The sequence below is a fragment of the Astatotilapia calliptera genome, chromosome 8 (genome assembly GCF_900246225.1).
Source record: "Astatotilapia calliptera chromosome 8, fAstCal1.2, whole genome shotgun sequence".
Lineage (NCBI taxonomy): Eukaryota > Metazoa > Chordata > Actinopteri > Cichliformes > Cichlidae > Astatotilapia > Astatotilapia calliptera.
Window position 1 is genome coordinate 6,556,431 of NC_039309.1, and position 17,019 is coordinate 6,573,449.

The 17,019-nt window shown below is 38.5% G+C and overlaps 3 protein-coding genes across 8 annotated transcripts in view; 2 read left to right on the forward strand and 1 right to left on the reverse strand.

Moving 5' to 3' along the window:
- The window catches only part of scn4aa (sodium channel, voltage-gated, type IV, alpha, a), a 30,509-nt gene extending 26,265 nt beyond the window's left edge, over positions 1–4,244 (reverse strand). The window contains exon 1 of one of the 4 annotated variants that reach the window (XM_026178172.1): positions 4,140–4,239. The gene's annotated coding sequence lies outside the window, so the exon portion shown is untranslated. Of the gene's footprint in view, positions 1–3,915; positions 3,961–4,062 lie in introns of those variants that run through there. The other 3 variants (XM_026178171.1, XM_026178173.1, XM_026178174.1) reach the window with 3 other exon arrangements.
- A 4,428-nt stretch (positions 4,245–8,672) lies between these two features.
- dydc2 (DPY30 domain containing 2) lies at positions 8,673–13,285 on the forward strand. Of its 3 annotated transcripts, none has more exons than XM_026177615.1 (9): positions 8,673–8,884; positions 9,115–9,277; positions 10,727–10,819; positions 11,074–11,244; positions 11,466–11,759; positions 11,913–12,065; positions 12,370–12,516; positions 12,694–12,849; positions 13,156–13,285. In XM_026177615.1, exons 2-9 carry the CDS (start codon positions 9,131–9,133, stop codon positions 13,183–13,185), a joined length of 1,191 nt encoding a protein of 396 aa, XP_026033400.1. In that variant the 5' UTR covers positions 8,673–8,884; positions 9,115–9,130; the 3' UTR covers positions 13,186–13,285. The 3 variants fall into 3 exon arrangements, with proteins under 3 accessions (XP_026033400.1, XP_026033401.1, XP_026033402.1); XM_026177616.1 differs by having other exon boundaries at positions 8,676–8,884; positions 11,475–11,759; XM_026177617.1 differs by lacking the exon at positions 11,074–11,244 and having other exon boundaries at positions 8,694–8,884; positions 11,475–11,759.
- Positions 13,286–13,830: 545 nt separating this feature from the next.
- On the forward strand, positions 13,831–16,305 carry LOC113028203 (redox-regulatory protein FAM213A-like). The gene is made up of 5 exons (XM_026178278.1): positions 13,831–14,204; positions 14,350–14,441; positions 15,235–15,375; positions 15,553–15,717; positions 15,842–16,305. The coding sequence occupies exons 1-5, from the start codon at positions 14,060–14,062 to the stop codon at positions 15,953–15,955; spliced, it is 657 nt and encodes a 218-aa protein (XP_026034063.1). The 5' UTR covers positions 13,831–14,059; the 3' UTR covers positions 15,956–16,305.
- Positions 16,306–17,019: the final 714 nt, after the last annotated feature.

Genomic DNA, 17,019 nt, shown 5'->3' on the forward strand with positions numbered 1-17,019 from the left:
CAAATCCTCAAGTTGCTAACATAATCAGAAGAGCAATGAGATCTTGAGGGGAAAAAAATGTCACATCAAACAAGCATGACAGCAGCTTGGAGTTCAAAGACAAATCTTGTGGTCACACAGCAGACATCTCAGTCCCTTCAATGCACATAATTGAGTGCTGTGTAATTATAAATGACAGCACCACAGAGCAAACAAGGACCTTTATTCACACATCCTTTGGCATTTGCCATCCTCCTGTTCCCTTTTTTCTCACGGGGTCAACTTACAACACTGTAGTTTGCTCTCACATTGTCATCCACCAATTACCCATATATTTCATACTCTCACAGGAAGCCACACTAACAGAAAGTCAGAAACTGCACCTGTTGCTTCTCCCTGTGGTGTTACTGTATGCTACTACCATAGGCATAGATTTCAGGGGGGATGCAAGGTATAGAAATGTTTAAGAAGCACTACAAAGGGGAAAAAGTGCAACAGCATTACTCAGAGATAAATGCCTCCTATATTGTTCAGTCTTTATTCTTCAGTAATGGGTCTAAGCATGCTACACCCTCAACCTCTAGGTGACTTCTTTCAATCACAGGTTGCTTACTGGAAGCCAGCCTGTTTCCAAACAATCACAACTCGACTTGGACTAAATGCAATCACTCTGGGCAGATTGGCAAATAACTACCATCTAATTTGTAAAGACAGCTTGCCAACATATAGCTCAATGAATCTTAGTCAGTCTGTGCCAATGAGCACAACTTGTCTGCACTGCATCTCTTTGCAATGGTAGACTTAACTGATTGCCACCTGGTTAATGCACTGGCTACATAGACGAGAGTGGTATCAAATCTGGTCCCTGTCTACAAAGTAACTCTTTCAGATGAAATTAGATCACAAGTTCAATGCACATGGTCACAGTACTTTTAGCCATGCTAAAGGTCTACAGTCTATTTTCCCTTGTGTGACTGTAGCATTAAATAAGTTTATATTTGTAATCATCAACCGGTACCAAGATTTTTACTTTTCCTTTACAAGAAGTTATTTCCAATACAAGTTGATGTAGAAAAGGCAGAAACAAGTGCAAATTGGCCCAAATACCACATCTAAAGTGGCTCTCGCAATGCTCAAACCAAACCAAAGTGCATGGATACCAACAGACAAATCATAGCAGGGGCGTAATTTCCAGGGGGTGTAGGGGGGTTATGGACCCCCCCCCCCCCCCAAAAAAAATAATCAGACCCAACCAATATAACCCCCCAATAAAGTTATGAATTATTTTGCATAAATAGGCTGTTCATTTTCTTTACTCATTTCAGTTATTACCAGCAAAATAGTTGCATATTTAATCATCTGGGAATTTACCCAGATTCATTTATTTATTTAGACAGAGATCTTGAATAGCTATAGATTTTTAATCCAGACTTTCATTAAAGAAAACTGCCTAATAATGTGCTTCTGGCTGACTACAGCGACTGCTTACATAAATGTTTGAGCTCCTGGAGGGTGACGACTTCAAAACATCATGATACTAATAGAATATGAGATTTCAAGTGGGGAAAGTCAGCCTTAGAGCTAACGCAGATGTCACGGTCTGGAGTCTGTGGATTCCGTGTTTATGTTTTAAGTTGATTAATATTCTGTGGTTTTGTTTATTTTGGGTTGTTTGTGGTTATTCCCAGTGTCTAGTGTTCTCTGTGCTCTTGTCTAATTACCCCAGCTGTTTCTCCCTCCTTTTTCTCATTCCCTGATTGTTTCTGTGTGTATATAAGCCCTGTGTTTTTACCTGCTTTTTGATGGTTTGTTTGTGTTTTGCCCTGTCTCCATGTGTTGCCATTTAAAGGGTTCAAGTTTGCTTTTGTTAGTTTTTTCCAGTTTAGGTTCTGCACTTGCCATCATCACTGCTATTTGTACCGTCACTGTCAAAATAATGCTCACTCACATCAGAGGCTGTGCCTGCATCTTGGGTCCTAATTTCCACACTCCACACAGCCTGCCATCGCAGCTGTGACAGCAGGAGATCACCACTGAAGCAAGCTTGTTTTAAAAAGAGTTACAGTTATTTCCATCATTACGGATGATTCGTTTGTGTATTTTATTTTTGTATGTATTAATTTATTTATTTTTGTCACGCAGGATTACTCAAAATCTTATTGATGGCACTGCATGATTCTATCTGATTGTGGATATAGAAACTTTCTGATGGATTTTTTTTTTTTTATCATAAGGTGATAAGGCAAATTTAGACATTTCATATCACCTCACCTTACAGCAACACATGAAAATGAAATAAGAAAAACTGTGAGACATCATTTTGACGCCACAAAGGAAATATCACAAAAAAATCCAGAGATAGAGGTGCAATTCATGCATTGTGAAGAGGGAATTCTCAGCATTGGTGGTGGTATGAAAGCTCTCTTCCTGTAAAATTGTCCTCTGGTCTGATACAACTTTCCAAACAGATTTCTGTGGTCTCAAACTGACCCATTTGGCCTTTGCACTCAGTGAGCGGAAATCTGAGTAGATTACATGTGGAAGTGATATGGAGAATATTCCATCCAGCTTGTGTGGGACCAGGGGGAGCTATTATCATAACCATAACACCAACAGAGACCTTAAAAAACAGACATCTATATGAGGGGCTGCCAATGTTTGAACCATCTCACTAAATAATATTTCAAAGACAAACAATATTTTAAAGACAAATACACTGCATCAGGTAGCTGAATAAATTAGATCATGTTTTTTAGAAAAAATCTTTACTTATCTTTAACCTTATTTCACCTTTTGAATACTGTGGAAAATACAGAGCCCCGGCCAGGCAGTCACATGGTCTTACTTGGTGAAAGTAACTCAAAACCGACACCTTCTGCATCCAAGAACATCTGATACAAGACACACAAACACACTCCTGGAGAAGAAGCCAACAGATCTCTCCATAAAATTTCCATTTTGTGCATATGAAAAAACACACATATGTATTTACACCAGATATGTCAGGTCACAAGTAAGAAGGTTAGGGAAGAATGCAGAACAGAAACTACAACTTTGTATTTTTAAATTTAAATATGAACTAAAATTGTGAAAATAAAATTTAAAAATGTTTAAAAATGCCCCCTGAGGTCCCAACCCATGTTGGAAGTTGCACTGATCCTACTGCTTGGCCTCCACTGTGTAAGTCCAGCTGTTACATAAGATCTGCAGGTGCATTGTTGGCAGCCTCTAACAGGAACACCAGCCTCCGGGTTTTTGACGCCGCTTTGCCTGCATGGAGCCAGGCTGTATGCATAGTCTTGGACCTCTGATTTTGGCAGCATGGATTAATGGAAACGGCTGGGTAGGAGCATCCACAGCATCACAGGATCTTGCCCATCTGCTATGAAGACATGAGCTAAAAATACAACTCTGTCTCTGCAAGAGGAAGCGTAGTGGGGGTTTTGAGAAGGTTGCAGTGTCCACACTGGACATTACAGCTACGTGCCACATGGGAGTTTCACCTCGCAGGTGTAGAAACGGCCCTGTTGTGATGTTCACATACGCTTTCCCTGCGTTACTATTGCATAACATTTGCAATGAAATAATTTGTCACAGCTTATGTATGCACACAAACAACCACATGCTTCCTCATAAACATATTTAATAAGCTTTTGTGAAGCCATAAATCTGTCTGGCTCAATTACAGTGTATTTCTGGAACAAATCCAAAGCCTCTCTTATCAAAAAGCTTTTCATTTATTTATTTTTTTGATTGGCGCGGAAGTACGCAGTACCCAGCCACAGAAAACTGTGAAGGTTTCACCCCAGTCCAAATAAGAAGAGCATAAAATCAAGTGATTCTAAAGAATAGCTTAACTGCCCTCATCTTAAAATCTGGAAGATACCAAACTTGTCCGTTTAATTTCAAGTAAGGGAGCAAATATAGCAAACTCACAACCAATGAAGACACCAAACAGCGCCAAATAATCATCAAACCCCTCCCGAAACTGCAGCCAGACAGGCAACTTTTTCCGAGTCTTAACTTAATGCAGGAGCCACCTCCAGGCTCATGGAAGGCAACAGAATACAGGTGGTGCGTTACCTTGCACGGGAACAGAAATATTTCCACAGAATCCAAGAAAATAGAAAAATAAAACAGTGTCTTCTTTCAAGTCTTACACTGAGAACGCAATTCTTCTCCTTCCAGCGCGGGGCTGCAAGGCGGCTGTTGCTGGCGCAGTGTGGCGTCCTGCAGTGAAACCGGAGGAGTCGCTGCAGGTAAAATCAGACCTTTGACACTTCGGTACCGGAATCACGTCCCGTTCCCACACCGCTGGTCGCTCCTGAGCGCATTTCCCAGAGTGAGACTCGATTACTATTATTTTGTGGCAGAGAGAAGAAAAGAACCGCGGCAGCGCTGATGAATGGAGCGCACGACGGTTTCTTCTCCCCAGCACGGACCCATGAGCGCATGATTCCTCTCACTTAAAAGTTTTGGAGCATAATCTGTTGAGCATTATAAAAATAAGGAACTGAGAGCGCGAAGTAGTTTTGGGTTTTGCCAGAATGTGAAAAATCTGCACATTAAGACCTTCTGGTGACATAATACGTTTGCATCAGCACTTCGGAGAGTGCTGATATAAACACAGAGGAGTTAAACATAGCCTGAAAACAGGACTGCAGGTGTTTGGTTGAATTTAATGAAAAGAAAAGAAAAGGAAAAAAAAAACTTAAAATCTCAGCTCTGTTCACCAATAAAATATTTAAATCAGAGGTGTTAAACTTATTGTATTTCAGTATTCTTGTGTGTTTGTAATCCATTTATCTGATTTCAGAAATAAACTTGAGCATACTTTGCAGGTTCGTACACGAGAAAAACAAATGTACAGTTTGAAAATCTGGATTAATTTTTTTTTCCAGATGTTTATGAGCCTAAATAATAAACATCTATATTAAAACTTTCTCTTACAATAACTGTTTCCACTGTGAGCTATTATGTCAGCTGTGTGGCTGATACCATCCTTACAGACTGGAGCCAATAGAAATATATTGCATCAATAAGTGGGATGTGAGGATAATGGATGAAACTCCTGTGTGAACTCATAGTGGGACACCTTCCCCTTGTTATCAGGCCATTCTGATGTCAACAGTTCGGTATTTAACAATGTGCATCAGTTTTGACCACTTTTGATAATTTACTGCCATTACAAAGAAGCACGAGGGTTATAAATCAAACTGCTGCTCTGAGTAAATTGGCAGTTTGGTTTACCATTCTGTATGTCCAACTTCTCTCCAAAACACACTTTTTAAATACATTCAGTGAATGGACCCACTCGATGGCCCCAATTTAATGTTTGAAAGAATATTTGAACGAATAAAACATACTTATAGATTTAAGGTTCCCACCTAAGTATCTAAAACACATGTCTTTGCACCCCAATAAAAGACAGGAAAGAAGTAAAAGACTTACTACGGACTACCACCGATTTTAGTGTTTTTCTTTTTAAAAAAAATTAAAATGTGTATTATGCTGATGTTAAAAATTTATGTATGAAAAGTATCAAATGTTTACTAAATGTGCTTCCCCCACATCTATGACTCAAATTAAACCTGCATCTGCAGTTTAATGACAATAATATTAATACGAGGATGTCACCTCTTATCAAATTTATGGAGGGTCACATTATACAAACAACACACTTGGTTTAAAAATCATCCGCATATGCAGTCAGAGGGCCTGATTGTGAAAGTCCCTCATGTCGATGTGAAGGCTATATTTGGCTGAAAGGTGTGTAGTATGATTATACAAGGAAAATGATACCTGCGATTACAAATGTTAACTGGGTGTCATTGGTTTCTTGGAAATGGAGCCTGCTACAAATTTCCCACCTTCTCCTCTCCCTCAGGCCAGCTTACTGTCTCAGTTTCAGAACACAGTGAGCAGCATATAAAATAAAATAATCCTAAATGATTAAATAGATCTGGCTTAAAAGTTTGATCAGTGATTCAGGTAGTATTTTGTTTGTCAATTATACAACTTAAGGCCTTGAATCCTTGACTACTAATAAATGAAAAAATGAAGAAGTACACATTTTAAAAAAGAATAATTACCATGAATATTTCACAGTATTATTTTTGGTTTGTGGTGAAATGAGCAGGATACTTTATGACCCAGATAACAACACCTCATATTCCAAATGTGACAAAACATCTCATATCTCATGTCTGGCCAGCATGACTTGGACTTGAGGTTGAATGGAGACAGTCCAGCAATTTTATGGCATGTTCATTAAAACTGAGTCTAAAGGGGACACTTTCCAGAGTGAACAGCCAGGTGGCCCTGCGTCATGTCCTGTTGGGAGTTTTATGTTTTGTACTCATTTTTTCCCCTTTCCATTTAAGTTTTACTTCCACTCACTAGTAAGGTTTAGTCTATAACAATTACCTGGCTAAGTTTAGATGATAAAACGGTTTTGTCTGGGTTACATACTAAACATAACTTAGTATTAATTGACACCTTGGGTATGAGATTGGTAGATCCAGTTAATGATGGAGTCATCTTCAGGCAGCATTGCACCCCCTGTGTGTGCTGCAAAATTACCATCTATTTCCCCCCATGCAATAAAAGATCCTAAAAATTAGAGTGAACTGAACTTTCTCAAACACTGAGCAACAGTGAACTTCAAATTGTGGTGGTTTGGATTTATAATATCTCCTTTGATTTTCTTAATACTTTCCTCCTGACAACCACTGCATGGTACCAAAAACCCACTATAGTGGGTTTCCTATAAGAAAAGCTAACATTTTTAACAATGAAACTGAAATACACAAACCCATTTTGCAAAATAAAACTAAAACAAACAGAAGGGAAATTTAAAGGACAGAAATCCTTTATATTCTATACAAATTAAAACCATGGCCGTTTGACTGAGAAGCATAACTGAACATGATTTCTATCGCTGCAACCATTCAGTTCACATACAGATCCAACCTTTCTGCTGTGAGGTAACACTGCCCCTGTGTGTTACTTTACAAACACTTTACTTAGAACCCTGAAATTTAGTATTTTAATTTTGTTTAGTTTGGAAGTGACCAAATCAGCAATAACAGGAGCAATAAGAAAAGTAATGCAGAAACAAAAAAAACAAAAAAATCACAAAAACACAACCATTATTCTTTTAGGATAAACCTAAACTCTATAAACTAAGGAAGCAAAAAAAAACAAAAAAAAAAAAACAAAGCCCACATACCACAACAGCTATAGTTTCATTTCTCTGCAGATTTCATTTCTCGAAACTCACAAAGTGGCTTTGCTGCCTTGCACAGCTGTGCGTTGCAGACAAAAGCGTTTTATTATGGTTGCAAAATGGGAAGTGTCTTTATTTAAATAATTATTAAAGGCAAAGCTGTTTGTACCAAAATAGGAACCAGCAGGGTTATTCCATGAAACATTATGATCAGAGTCACTAAAACAAGAATGCTTTTAAATAAAGCATTCACTAAATTAAACTCCTGGAAACCTTTACATATATAGCATTATATGTTTAAAAAAAAAGCCTCTCATGTTCAGTCCTCTGCACTGGGTCTGGTGTTCAGAGGGAGCTCTTCAGCCAAGAGAGAAAGGTCTGACTTCTCTCTTCTTGCAATGTTACTTCATGTTACTGGTCTGAGAAGCCATTTGAATTATCATAAAGGTACCTGAGTCACATTCTTAGATCACCATACAGAATTCAAAATGTTTGTCTGTATTTTGTCTGAGTGAAATGCATAGATAAATGCAATTGGATTTATCTTTGCATTGCAACTGCAACTGCAGCTCAAATTTCAATGTCTGAAATGTGCAGATATACATCTAAGTAGCTAAGTTTTAGTTTGCTGCACATTATCAGAAATATAATGTACTTATTAAATGCTCGTTAATGTCACAGTTATATATAATGTTTTCAGGACATTTCATGTTTCTTGATGTATATGGCTTCATCTTGATATTTAAATTTTTTTCTTTTGAATTGTTATTTATGAATAATTGAGTTTAGTCACCAAAGTGTTTTCTAATTGCAAATTACAGGATTACAGTGAACAGTGACAGGAAAGTCATAACTCTTCAATATATTTTAGTTTAATCATTTAAGGATCTGAAACATGTAAATGTGGCAAATGTACAAGAAAAGAAAAGAAGGCAGGCAAATACTTTTTCACACAACTCTATGTTTCTCTATTTTTGTACCTATCCTTATGTATTATACATTTTCTTTATGAAGTAAAACTGTAGCTGCAGATATTTACTTAATTCTTTTACAGCAAATAAAAGAAACGATGAAAAAAACAGAGTATTGATATCGATTATATTGATGCCAGTTCTGGTATTGTTATCAGATCCATACTCGTGTAAGATCGATACTCAGTTTCTGAGGTCAGCCCACCGTATTAAATAAATTATTTTTAGAAAATTAAAAAGAAAAGAAAAAAAAACACCTCAAACAAGCACTATGAAAAATGTCTAAAGCATTTTGTGTTGACTGTCACATACGTATTTTATTTATAGCCTATAACACATTTAAACTACAGAAGTTGGCTCGTGGTACCTTAGAGACAGGTACATTTACAGATTTCCTACAATTCCAGATACACGTTTCGTGACGTGGTTTGTTGTGTAAACTATTTATTATTAAGTAAAAAATCACAGTCATTTAGCGGCTGTTAAAATGTGTTAAATGTTCAAATGATGATTAACTCATAAATCATAACACACCGTTCTCCACTGCATAAGCTGCAGTTATAGGTACTGGGAGAATACACTTGTGGTGTATAGAGCAGTAGCAGTCAGAAGTTGGCTAATTCAAAACACTGAGGGGGAGATTAATAATGTGACACCGTTACCATGGAGCCCTAACCACTACACACGGACTTTCAGGAAGAAGCAGGTTTGTTTGTCTTCCTGTCGTTTTTTAGTTACTGTGTGAAACTAACATTTATAAAACAGAAGAGAAAAACGCTTAGTCTAACCGCTAACAGAAAAAAACAAAAACAAAAACGACCGAAATGTTTTATTTGCTGGGAAACTTCCTGTTCCGACGCTACTTGCTGTTTATTAAAAGTGATACATGCGTTTTTCACTTTAGTTGTTAATATAATGATGTTTTTCGCTATTCAGACAGGAAAACATACGGATGGACTCGGAGTATTTAAAAAGAAACCTGGGTCAGTGCCTGGCGGACGGGCTGGCTGAAGTGGCCGAGCAGCGACCTGTGAACCCGATCCTGTATCTGGCTCACTGGCTTTACAAGTACAGCTCAAACCGTGAATACCAAACAGAGGCGAGCTCTTCTTTTATTCATTACTGCACCTGTTACAGTTTACAAGTCATGCTATTTTATGACAACACAGTCAGAAAAAATACCTGAATCAAAAGATTAGTAAATCGGGGCATTAATAGGGGGGGGAGCCAGACAGATCTAATTTTTGCATATATTTCTGGTTATTTTTTATAAGTGTTGGAGACTCAAGATTATTGTCAATGCCACTAAGAAACAATTAAAAAAATTGAGAATCGGCATCGTGGAAGAAAAAAAATTCCCTGATAATAGTCGCTGTTTTGTTGTCCTGTCAGTAGGGGGTAGCATGCACAACTTATTGTCTAATATGAGGCGCAGCCTTTGTCACAGTGCAGCGAACGTAAATGACAACCTTGTAAGTTTGGGAATTAAATTGTAGTTTTAGTGTTGTTAACGCCAAAGGTCTAGCGTAGACCTCTGCAGTTACTAACCCATTGTGTTGGTGACTCTTGCTCTGTGGCTGAGCTGCTGTGGTTCTGTCCATATCGTGTTTATGAGACTAGCCATGTGCTGCATAATAACAGGTGCAACACCATTAACTTACAAAATATAATGCTTGGTGTGATCATCAGAAGCAATACTATTTTGAAATAAAAGTACTGAGTTAATGCAGTTCTGCTGTCTGTTTTGATATGGATGTTTGGCTTGGTGACATCTCCACAATTTTTAAAACTAGAAATTTAAAACTGGGGTGGGGGTTCTTTTCCCTTTTTTTGTACTTTGTAACTTAAATTTGACCTTTATAATCTGAAAACTGTCCAACTTTGAAGCCCTCAAAGTATTTTGAGTCAATTTTATTCCCACTCCAGGTGTCACAATTTAAAGCCAAATATGTCTTTGTGTTATGTAACTAACATAAATAAGCATTCGTGTCATTTGTTTAAGAAGCTACAAGTGCTCAAATCTAAATTATTTTCAGTGGAGTAAACACTTGGAGTATTTTACAGTGTCGCACTATTAGCATTCATCAGCCTTATGTGACAGTATACAGTATTAAACAGAATCCAAATAGTTAAATTAGCACCATAATAACTACAAAAGTGCTGTAGTAAACAACAGCTGACAGTGAAACAGATGATTAGCTCTTGGAAGCTTCCACTGGCTGTTAAAGTGTGAGCAGTGAAACTATTTCTGCTCACACTACTAGTGCCTTAAAGCCTCTGTCCTTACATAGGTTTTAAGGGCTGATATAAAGGATAAAAGAGGCTTAGACAGTCTAAGCTTATCAGGCTGAAAAATTAAAAGCCAAGGTAACAAAAACCCAGTCACCTTTTTACCTTGACTCAGAAAGTATCAACAGATCCCTGCATGCCTATAGAGATCTACAGCCACTTTAGGATTACAAGGATTAAAAGGTCTAGGTGTAAGCTTTTGTAAGCTATGTAAGCATAGTTAGAAGGATCTTTGTTGTAACCACAATTTCATTTGTAGAAAAAGGCCAAACTGGCACTCCTGGAGAAAGAGCAGGCAAAAGCCAGAGAGGAGGAGTTACACCAGGCGAAGCTAAGGGAGGAGGAGCGAAAGGTCAGTGAGACCTGGGAGGAGTCGCAAACTACTTGTAAAACACAAAACTTTTAATCTAACCAAACATTTGTTTGTGTTTCTTACATCAAATTTTAAAAAATTAGTATGTATTGAGATGTTTTCTTATTTCTCCTGTTATCCTTTAAAATGACCAGTTGCTTATTTTCATTTCAATCCTCTCCACTTGCTTCCAATTACTCCAAAATACTTTTAAGCAAATCGTTTAAAAACATATAACATAAACACATCGACAGCTCTCTGAGAACAAGCCCACAGATTCTGAAGCACCCACTGCAGCCACAACAGGAGAAGTGGAGGACAGCAAACCCATACAAGATGAGAAATTAAACACACCCAATCTGGAAAACCAGAAAGGCGCAGAAGATCGCCAAACTGAAGTGCAGGAAAATGTCACTGAAAAGGAGGTGATAAGAATTTATGAGTGCCTCTGGAGGTGGTGGCAATCTCTGTGATATTTTCTGATTGTCCCTTTCATTTCTGTGGTTTTTGGTTTTGAGCCTTTAGTGCTTCTGGGTTTTTTTTTCTTTGGTGATGGGTCAGTCTACCAAGCTCACTCTAAACTGCATGACTTGCATCGTATGGTTTTTGAAAGAAACTACAAATCACTGACTATAAATGGTTTGAGATCTGCCAGGTGGACATCACAGATAAAGCAGCAACCAGTCCAGAGCCACCTGAAGGAAAACCTGCAGAGGCCGGTCATTCTTACCTATCTGAGGGGCAGGGCACAGAGGTCAAAGAGGAGTTTGAAGAGAAGCCTGATGAAAAAACTGAAGTGGAGACAAGGATGGAGCAAATAGAAGAAAAAACAGAAATAGAGCCAAGTACGAATAGTGTTGAGGAAAAAACTGAAGAGGAGGAGAAGGAAGGAATTACCAGCCAAAAGGAAGAGAAGGAAGGTGACCAAGATGAGGATAAGGTCAGGAGAAATTTTGTCGTATTTGCCTGGATAATGTAAGAAATATCATTAAACAGTGGTCAAACACTGTCAAGAAAGAAATGGCACAACTTGATTTTGTTTGTGGTGCTAAAATAGTTTAGTTAGTAATTGTGGCTCTTATCTGCTTTGCAGGAGGTTGATCAGTCTGAAACTGCTGAACCTGAGAAGACTGGCCCACTACAGTCAACTCTCACACAAGATGGCAGTGATTCAAAATCAAATGAAACAGAAGATCAATACAGCAAGCAAAGTCCTCCTGACCTTGACTCTCACAACACAGAAAAGGTGAAGCAGGTGAAATGCAGACTGCGCGTTGAGGATTCAGTTTGGCACTTATTCAGATCGAAGAGGCAAGAGGTGCAGGCTCAAGTACAAGAAAAGATGAAGGAAAGATCAGCAGAGTGGTGAGGTAGATTTGAAGATGAGTTAAAGTTCAGGCCAGGGGAGGACAGAGGAGACAAGGAACACAAATAAAGATGAGAAGAGCAAGAGTTTTCTGAGACAACACAGTCAGACTGAGCACAGGTAGAAACACAGAATTATTATGTTCTTCATAATCTAATCTGCTTTACTTTTCCTTTACCATAAGGCCCATGAAGAAGAAACTGGCAAACCTGAAGATGCCATCCAAGTGGAGCCAGCTTCAGCTCCACAGAGTGAGAACATTGAACCTGTGAAGACATCTGAATCTGAACAGGAGGCACAGGAATCAGGAATTCTCCTGGACCAAGAAAAGGTGGCATGACCTTCTTTTGAATCCACAATGTTTCCCTTTAATACTTTGCTCATTTTTTAAACATTGAAGTAGAAAATTTGCCCAGGGGAAGCAGCACTTTTGGGTTTCAGAGTCAAAGGTCTGTTCAAAAGCTGGAAATAATAAAACAAGGCTTAACCAGAACTTTTCTGCCCTCAGGCAGGTGATGAAGAACCGAAGAGCAAAAGCACTGATTCCTCACCTCCAGCTGAGGTTGAGGTAACAGCAGAAGAAATGATGCAGCGCGGGGAACCTGAGAGTTCACAAGAGGAACCTGAAAAGTCTCCGTCTAACGAGGAAGACTCCCAGGAGAAGGTTGACCTGAGTGAATGCGTTACTCATCTATTAGTTCTCAAACTTTTTCTTGAGAGCACCCAGCAAATATGTTTGGTTTTTAGCAATTACAAAATATCCAGTTTCAATTTTAGTGAAATAAAATATAGCATGATCATATAATTTTTTTCTAAATCATTGGAATATCATTCCCACTCTCTGGTCATTTAGGGACCATTTCCAGTGTCTCTGTGTTTGACTACATCTATATTCTGACAAGTGTGATATCTATTTTTTTTTTTTACTTAAAACTGATTAATTTGTAACTCAGCTTTGCTTGCTTTTCAGGACCAAGAAGAGGAAGAAGACCAAGCTTGATCACATCACATGTCCGAGCTTTTACCGAAGCTGAAATCATAAATGGTTACTAATGTGTGAATAAGAAAATACACAATAAATAGTGAGCCAACATAATTTATTATTGTTTATTCATTTGTCCTTTTTGTTTTTGCATAGCGTTAAAGATCCCCTCATAATTAAAAGTTATGAAAACAACCCAGTCCACGTGCTTGTTTCCACATCACACTTGTGTAAGTAGCACAGTTGGCTTGCAGTCACGTTGCAGTGTCAGAAATCCCAATGGCACATCCACATGTTAAACTGAGATTAAAGGTGATTCCACATAAACTGTGCCCCCGTTTAGCAGGTGAATTTAAAATCAGCCTTGACTCAAACTTTGAGTGACATACAAGCGAATAAAGAAAACCTTTAATGTGATGGTCTGCTTCTTCAACCCACATTAGAGCAGACAATAGCTGAAACTGTAACTAGCTTTTTTAGTAGTAATGATAATATAAGTTTGCATGAGCTTTTATTGATCCTGTTATAGAAATGCTTGATTGTGTAAGCGTGCAAAGTAATTCTCGTCATGGCTGGCATTTCGACTGGATGACGCTGCAGTTTCCAGGCTATTGAGTGACCTTTAGCCTGGAGGAGGGGCAAAGTTTGGTGCATATGACTGGTTTGTATTGAATGTTTCCGCATCTGCGTTCACCTTCTCGTCGCTGATGAAATACAGCTGTATTCAATCTGATCAGTATCTGCACCCAAGAGAGGCTGGGTTTGGGAAACGCTGGCAGATCAGCTGGAGTTGGAATTTAAATGCGCGTTTGAACGCGGTGCGGTCGAGAGTGCGCAACAACAGCGGGGCTGAGATGCTTTAATCAAGAACTGGCTGCAAAAAGAGGCTGTAATGGAACTCGTAACCAATGTTGTGGCCACTGTCGGTGGCCTCGTTACCGGTGTAATGAATTTCATCACTGACAGATTTCTCACACCGCCGCTTGAAGCAACTCTCAAATATTTAGAGGAGGCTGAACTCAAGACCACGAAGGGAGGCGAGTCATATCTGTGTTTACTGAAATAAACCATGCAATTATAAAAATAGTTTGTTTTAAAATCGTTTTCCCCTCCCAGCTGGGATTTGTTACGCATTTAGCCTGTGGCTAAACTTTTACCCTTTCACCTAATCTCTTTCCTTAGAAATAAAGACGTTCAAAGCCAAGTCTCTGTGGGAAAAGTCTGGAGCAGTTATCATGGCAGTCCGGCGTCCTGGATGATTTTTGTGCAGAGAGGTATTGTTCCAGTCACAGTTGGCTATCATAAACTATTGGCTTCTTACTTTAAGCCCTTTGGTTTTGCCTGCTACACAAAAGAGAAAGTTTGCCATACACATATTTTCCATTTCTTGTCAATTGTAGCCAAAAGGCAACATAGGGGAATGAAAAAGGGAATGGATAACTTATATAACATCAAACATTTCGTGTCAGTTTAGGTATGGTGATTTAAAATGATACAAATTATGAAAATGTTTGCACTGGAGGTGCAAAGTGGCTCTCAAATGCTGTGAAGTTCAGTCTTTCTTCATATAAAGTACCTACATACTCTACAACTATGTCTGCCTCTTGTAACTTGAACCTTTGAGTGTGGGTTTGCATAGCATAAATTTGAGGTAGTTCTGGAGTATTTTAACCTGGTGTGGTTATAATCCTCTAAATCTAAGCTATGAAAGGCACGAGGATGTATATGTAAATCAGTAGCTCACCTCGCCCCCAGAAGTGTCTCAGTATATTTTATTTTCCCCCGGTCAGAGAGGGCACATAATTGCAGTGCATCCACCTGACTTGGCTCTATTACATGAAATTGGCCTGAAAATTAAGTGTGGTCAAATAAGTATTTAGATTGTTGAATTAACAGAAAGTCATCCTCCTGTAATAATACAATCAAGTACTGTTCCACAATCCCTGCTTACCACACAAAATATGGGCAGTGTGCATATAATGAATACAACATGACCCCTCAATTGTACCTTTCCGTTTGTAACCGCAGTTGCTAGCTGTTAAGATTCTTAATGTTCTTTGGCTGCAGGAAGCTGCAGAGCTGTCCTCTCTGAAACCTCAGCTGGATGAACTCGGGATTCCTCTGTATGCTGTTGTAAAGGAAGATGTTGGCACAGAGGTCAAGAACTTCAGGCCATACTTTCAGGGGGAAGTCTTCTTGGATGAAAAGGTAAACTTTATTATTTTCCTCTAATGAACTGTTCTACCATGGTCAAACGTTATCTGCAAACTACATTTGGCCTGTTTTTAAGCAGAACTGCTTCCAAATACACTTGGACCCATTTAGGGTGTGTGAAAAATCCCTTTAGCTCTGCATGAATTAACCAAGCATTCCATATGCTTGCAGAGACGTTTTTATGGGCCTCGTGAGCGGAACCCGGGTCTCCTGGCATTCCTGCGTGTTGGAGTGTGGATGAATGGCGTAAGGGCTTTCAGGAATGGGTTCGTGGGAAATGTTCTCGGAGAGGGTTTTGTCCTTGGTGGGGTCTTTGTCATCGGGCAAAGACAGCAGGTAAAAAATTTCACATTAATCCAATGTCATTGGAATGGTTCTAATATATTGCAATACAAATTTCTTAAGAGTGAAGCCATCATACTAGAAAATGTTTAGTATCTCTTGTCTGTTTGTCCTGCAGGGAATACTTTTGGAACACAGAGAGATTGAGTTTGGAGATAAAGTCAACATTGAAGATGTCCTCCAAGCTGTCAGAAAAATGCCACAGGAACTACAGTCTTTGGAGAAGAAATAATTCTTTGTATTACTCGTGTGTTTTTGAACATCTCATAAAATTAACAAACACCTTTCAGATAACATAAAATCTACAGCATTGTCTAAATATATGGTATAGACAAAATTTCTTTCGAATTAGGAAATTTGTACATTTGATAGTTTGCCTGTCTCTTTAAGATAAGGATGCATTTTGCAGTATGACTGTTTTTAAGAGTCTGAGTGTGTTAATGATGGCCTGTCTTTAAACTCTATAGAAGAAGCAGACCTGATGCTTAATGCTCATTTTCTTAAAACTCTGATACCACTATGCTGTCCTGGAAGTAATGAGGCTAGTCTTTTGAACAATAAAATACATTTCGGTGCTTGGCAGATTTGTATTCTTTTTGTTTTTTCTCTATGCATTGAAGTTATTGAGTAGCTGGACTGATACCAGGGTGGGTGGAGGGTGGAACAGTTTTCAGAGCAAAGATCATCATCTAGGTTAAGTCTGGTGAGTGCTCTTATTAAGTTATGAGAACTATCAAAGTCACTTTGTACTAAGCACAGTTCAGAAAGCATCTTTGAGTCTTGTGTTTAGAAAGACTTCATTTTCTCTTGGATGTTGCTCTATTTATTTATTTTTTTCCTTTAACATTTTCATTAAGATTATAAAATATGAGCATTCTATTTTACTGCAGATATTCATCTGCCTAGAGGGACATGAGCTTGACTTGACGGCTGTGGTCCTTTTAAAACATGTTTTGTAATCTACTTGTGTTGGTTTTAGAAACCAATTACAAAGCGGGTTACACAACCTGATCTGCTGGATAAGCTCAGGAGATTTGGGGGGGGGGGGTTTAAAAATCAAACTTATGAAACTCAAACATTGAAAAGCATTGGTTAGATAAAGCCTTGCCACACAGTGTTCTAGTCTTACAAATTTAGTTTTGGGTGTAGGCATCTGTACCTTTTGAAAAACACCATGGAGAGCTACATTGCCAGAATAAAATGCAAAAATATTGTCTTCAGACATGAAATGTTAAATTTGCTCTTTGGAAACTGGAGTTTTGCTTAGGTCTGTTTTAATTATGCAGGGATTCTGGA

Excerpts from the sequence above, each read along its gene's own strand:
- dydc2 (XM_026177615.1), top strand. The coding sequence starts at position 9,131 with ATGGACTCGGAGTATTTAAAAAGAAACCTGGGTCAGTGCCTGGCGGAC. Across the intron at positions 11,760-11,912 it reads GTGACCAAGATGAGGATAAG|GAGGTTGATCAGTCTGAAAC; the intron begins GTCAGGAGAAAT and ends TCTGCTTTGCAG. Across the intron at positions 12,066-12,369 it reads ACTCTCACAACACAGAAAAG|GCCCATGAAGAAGAAACTGG; the intron begins GTGAAGCAGGTG and ends CTTTACCATAAG.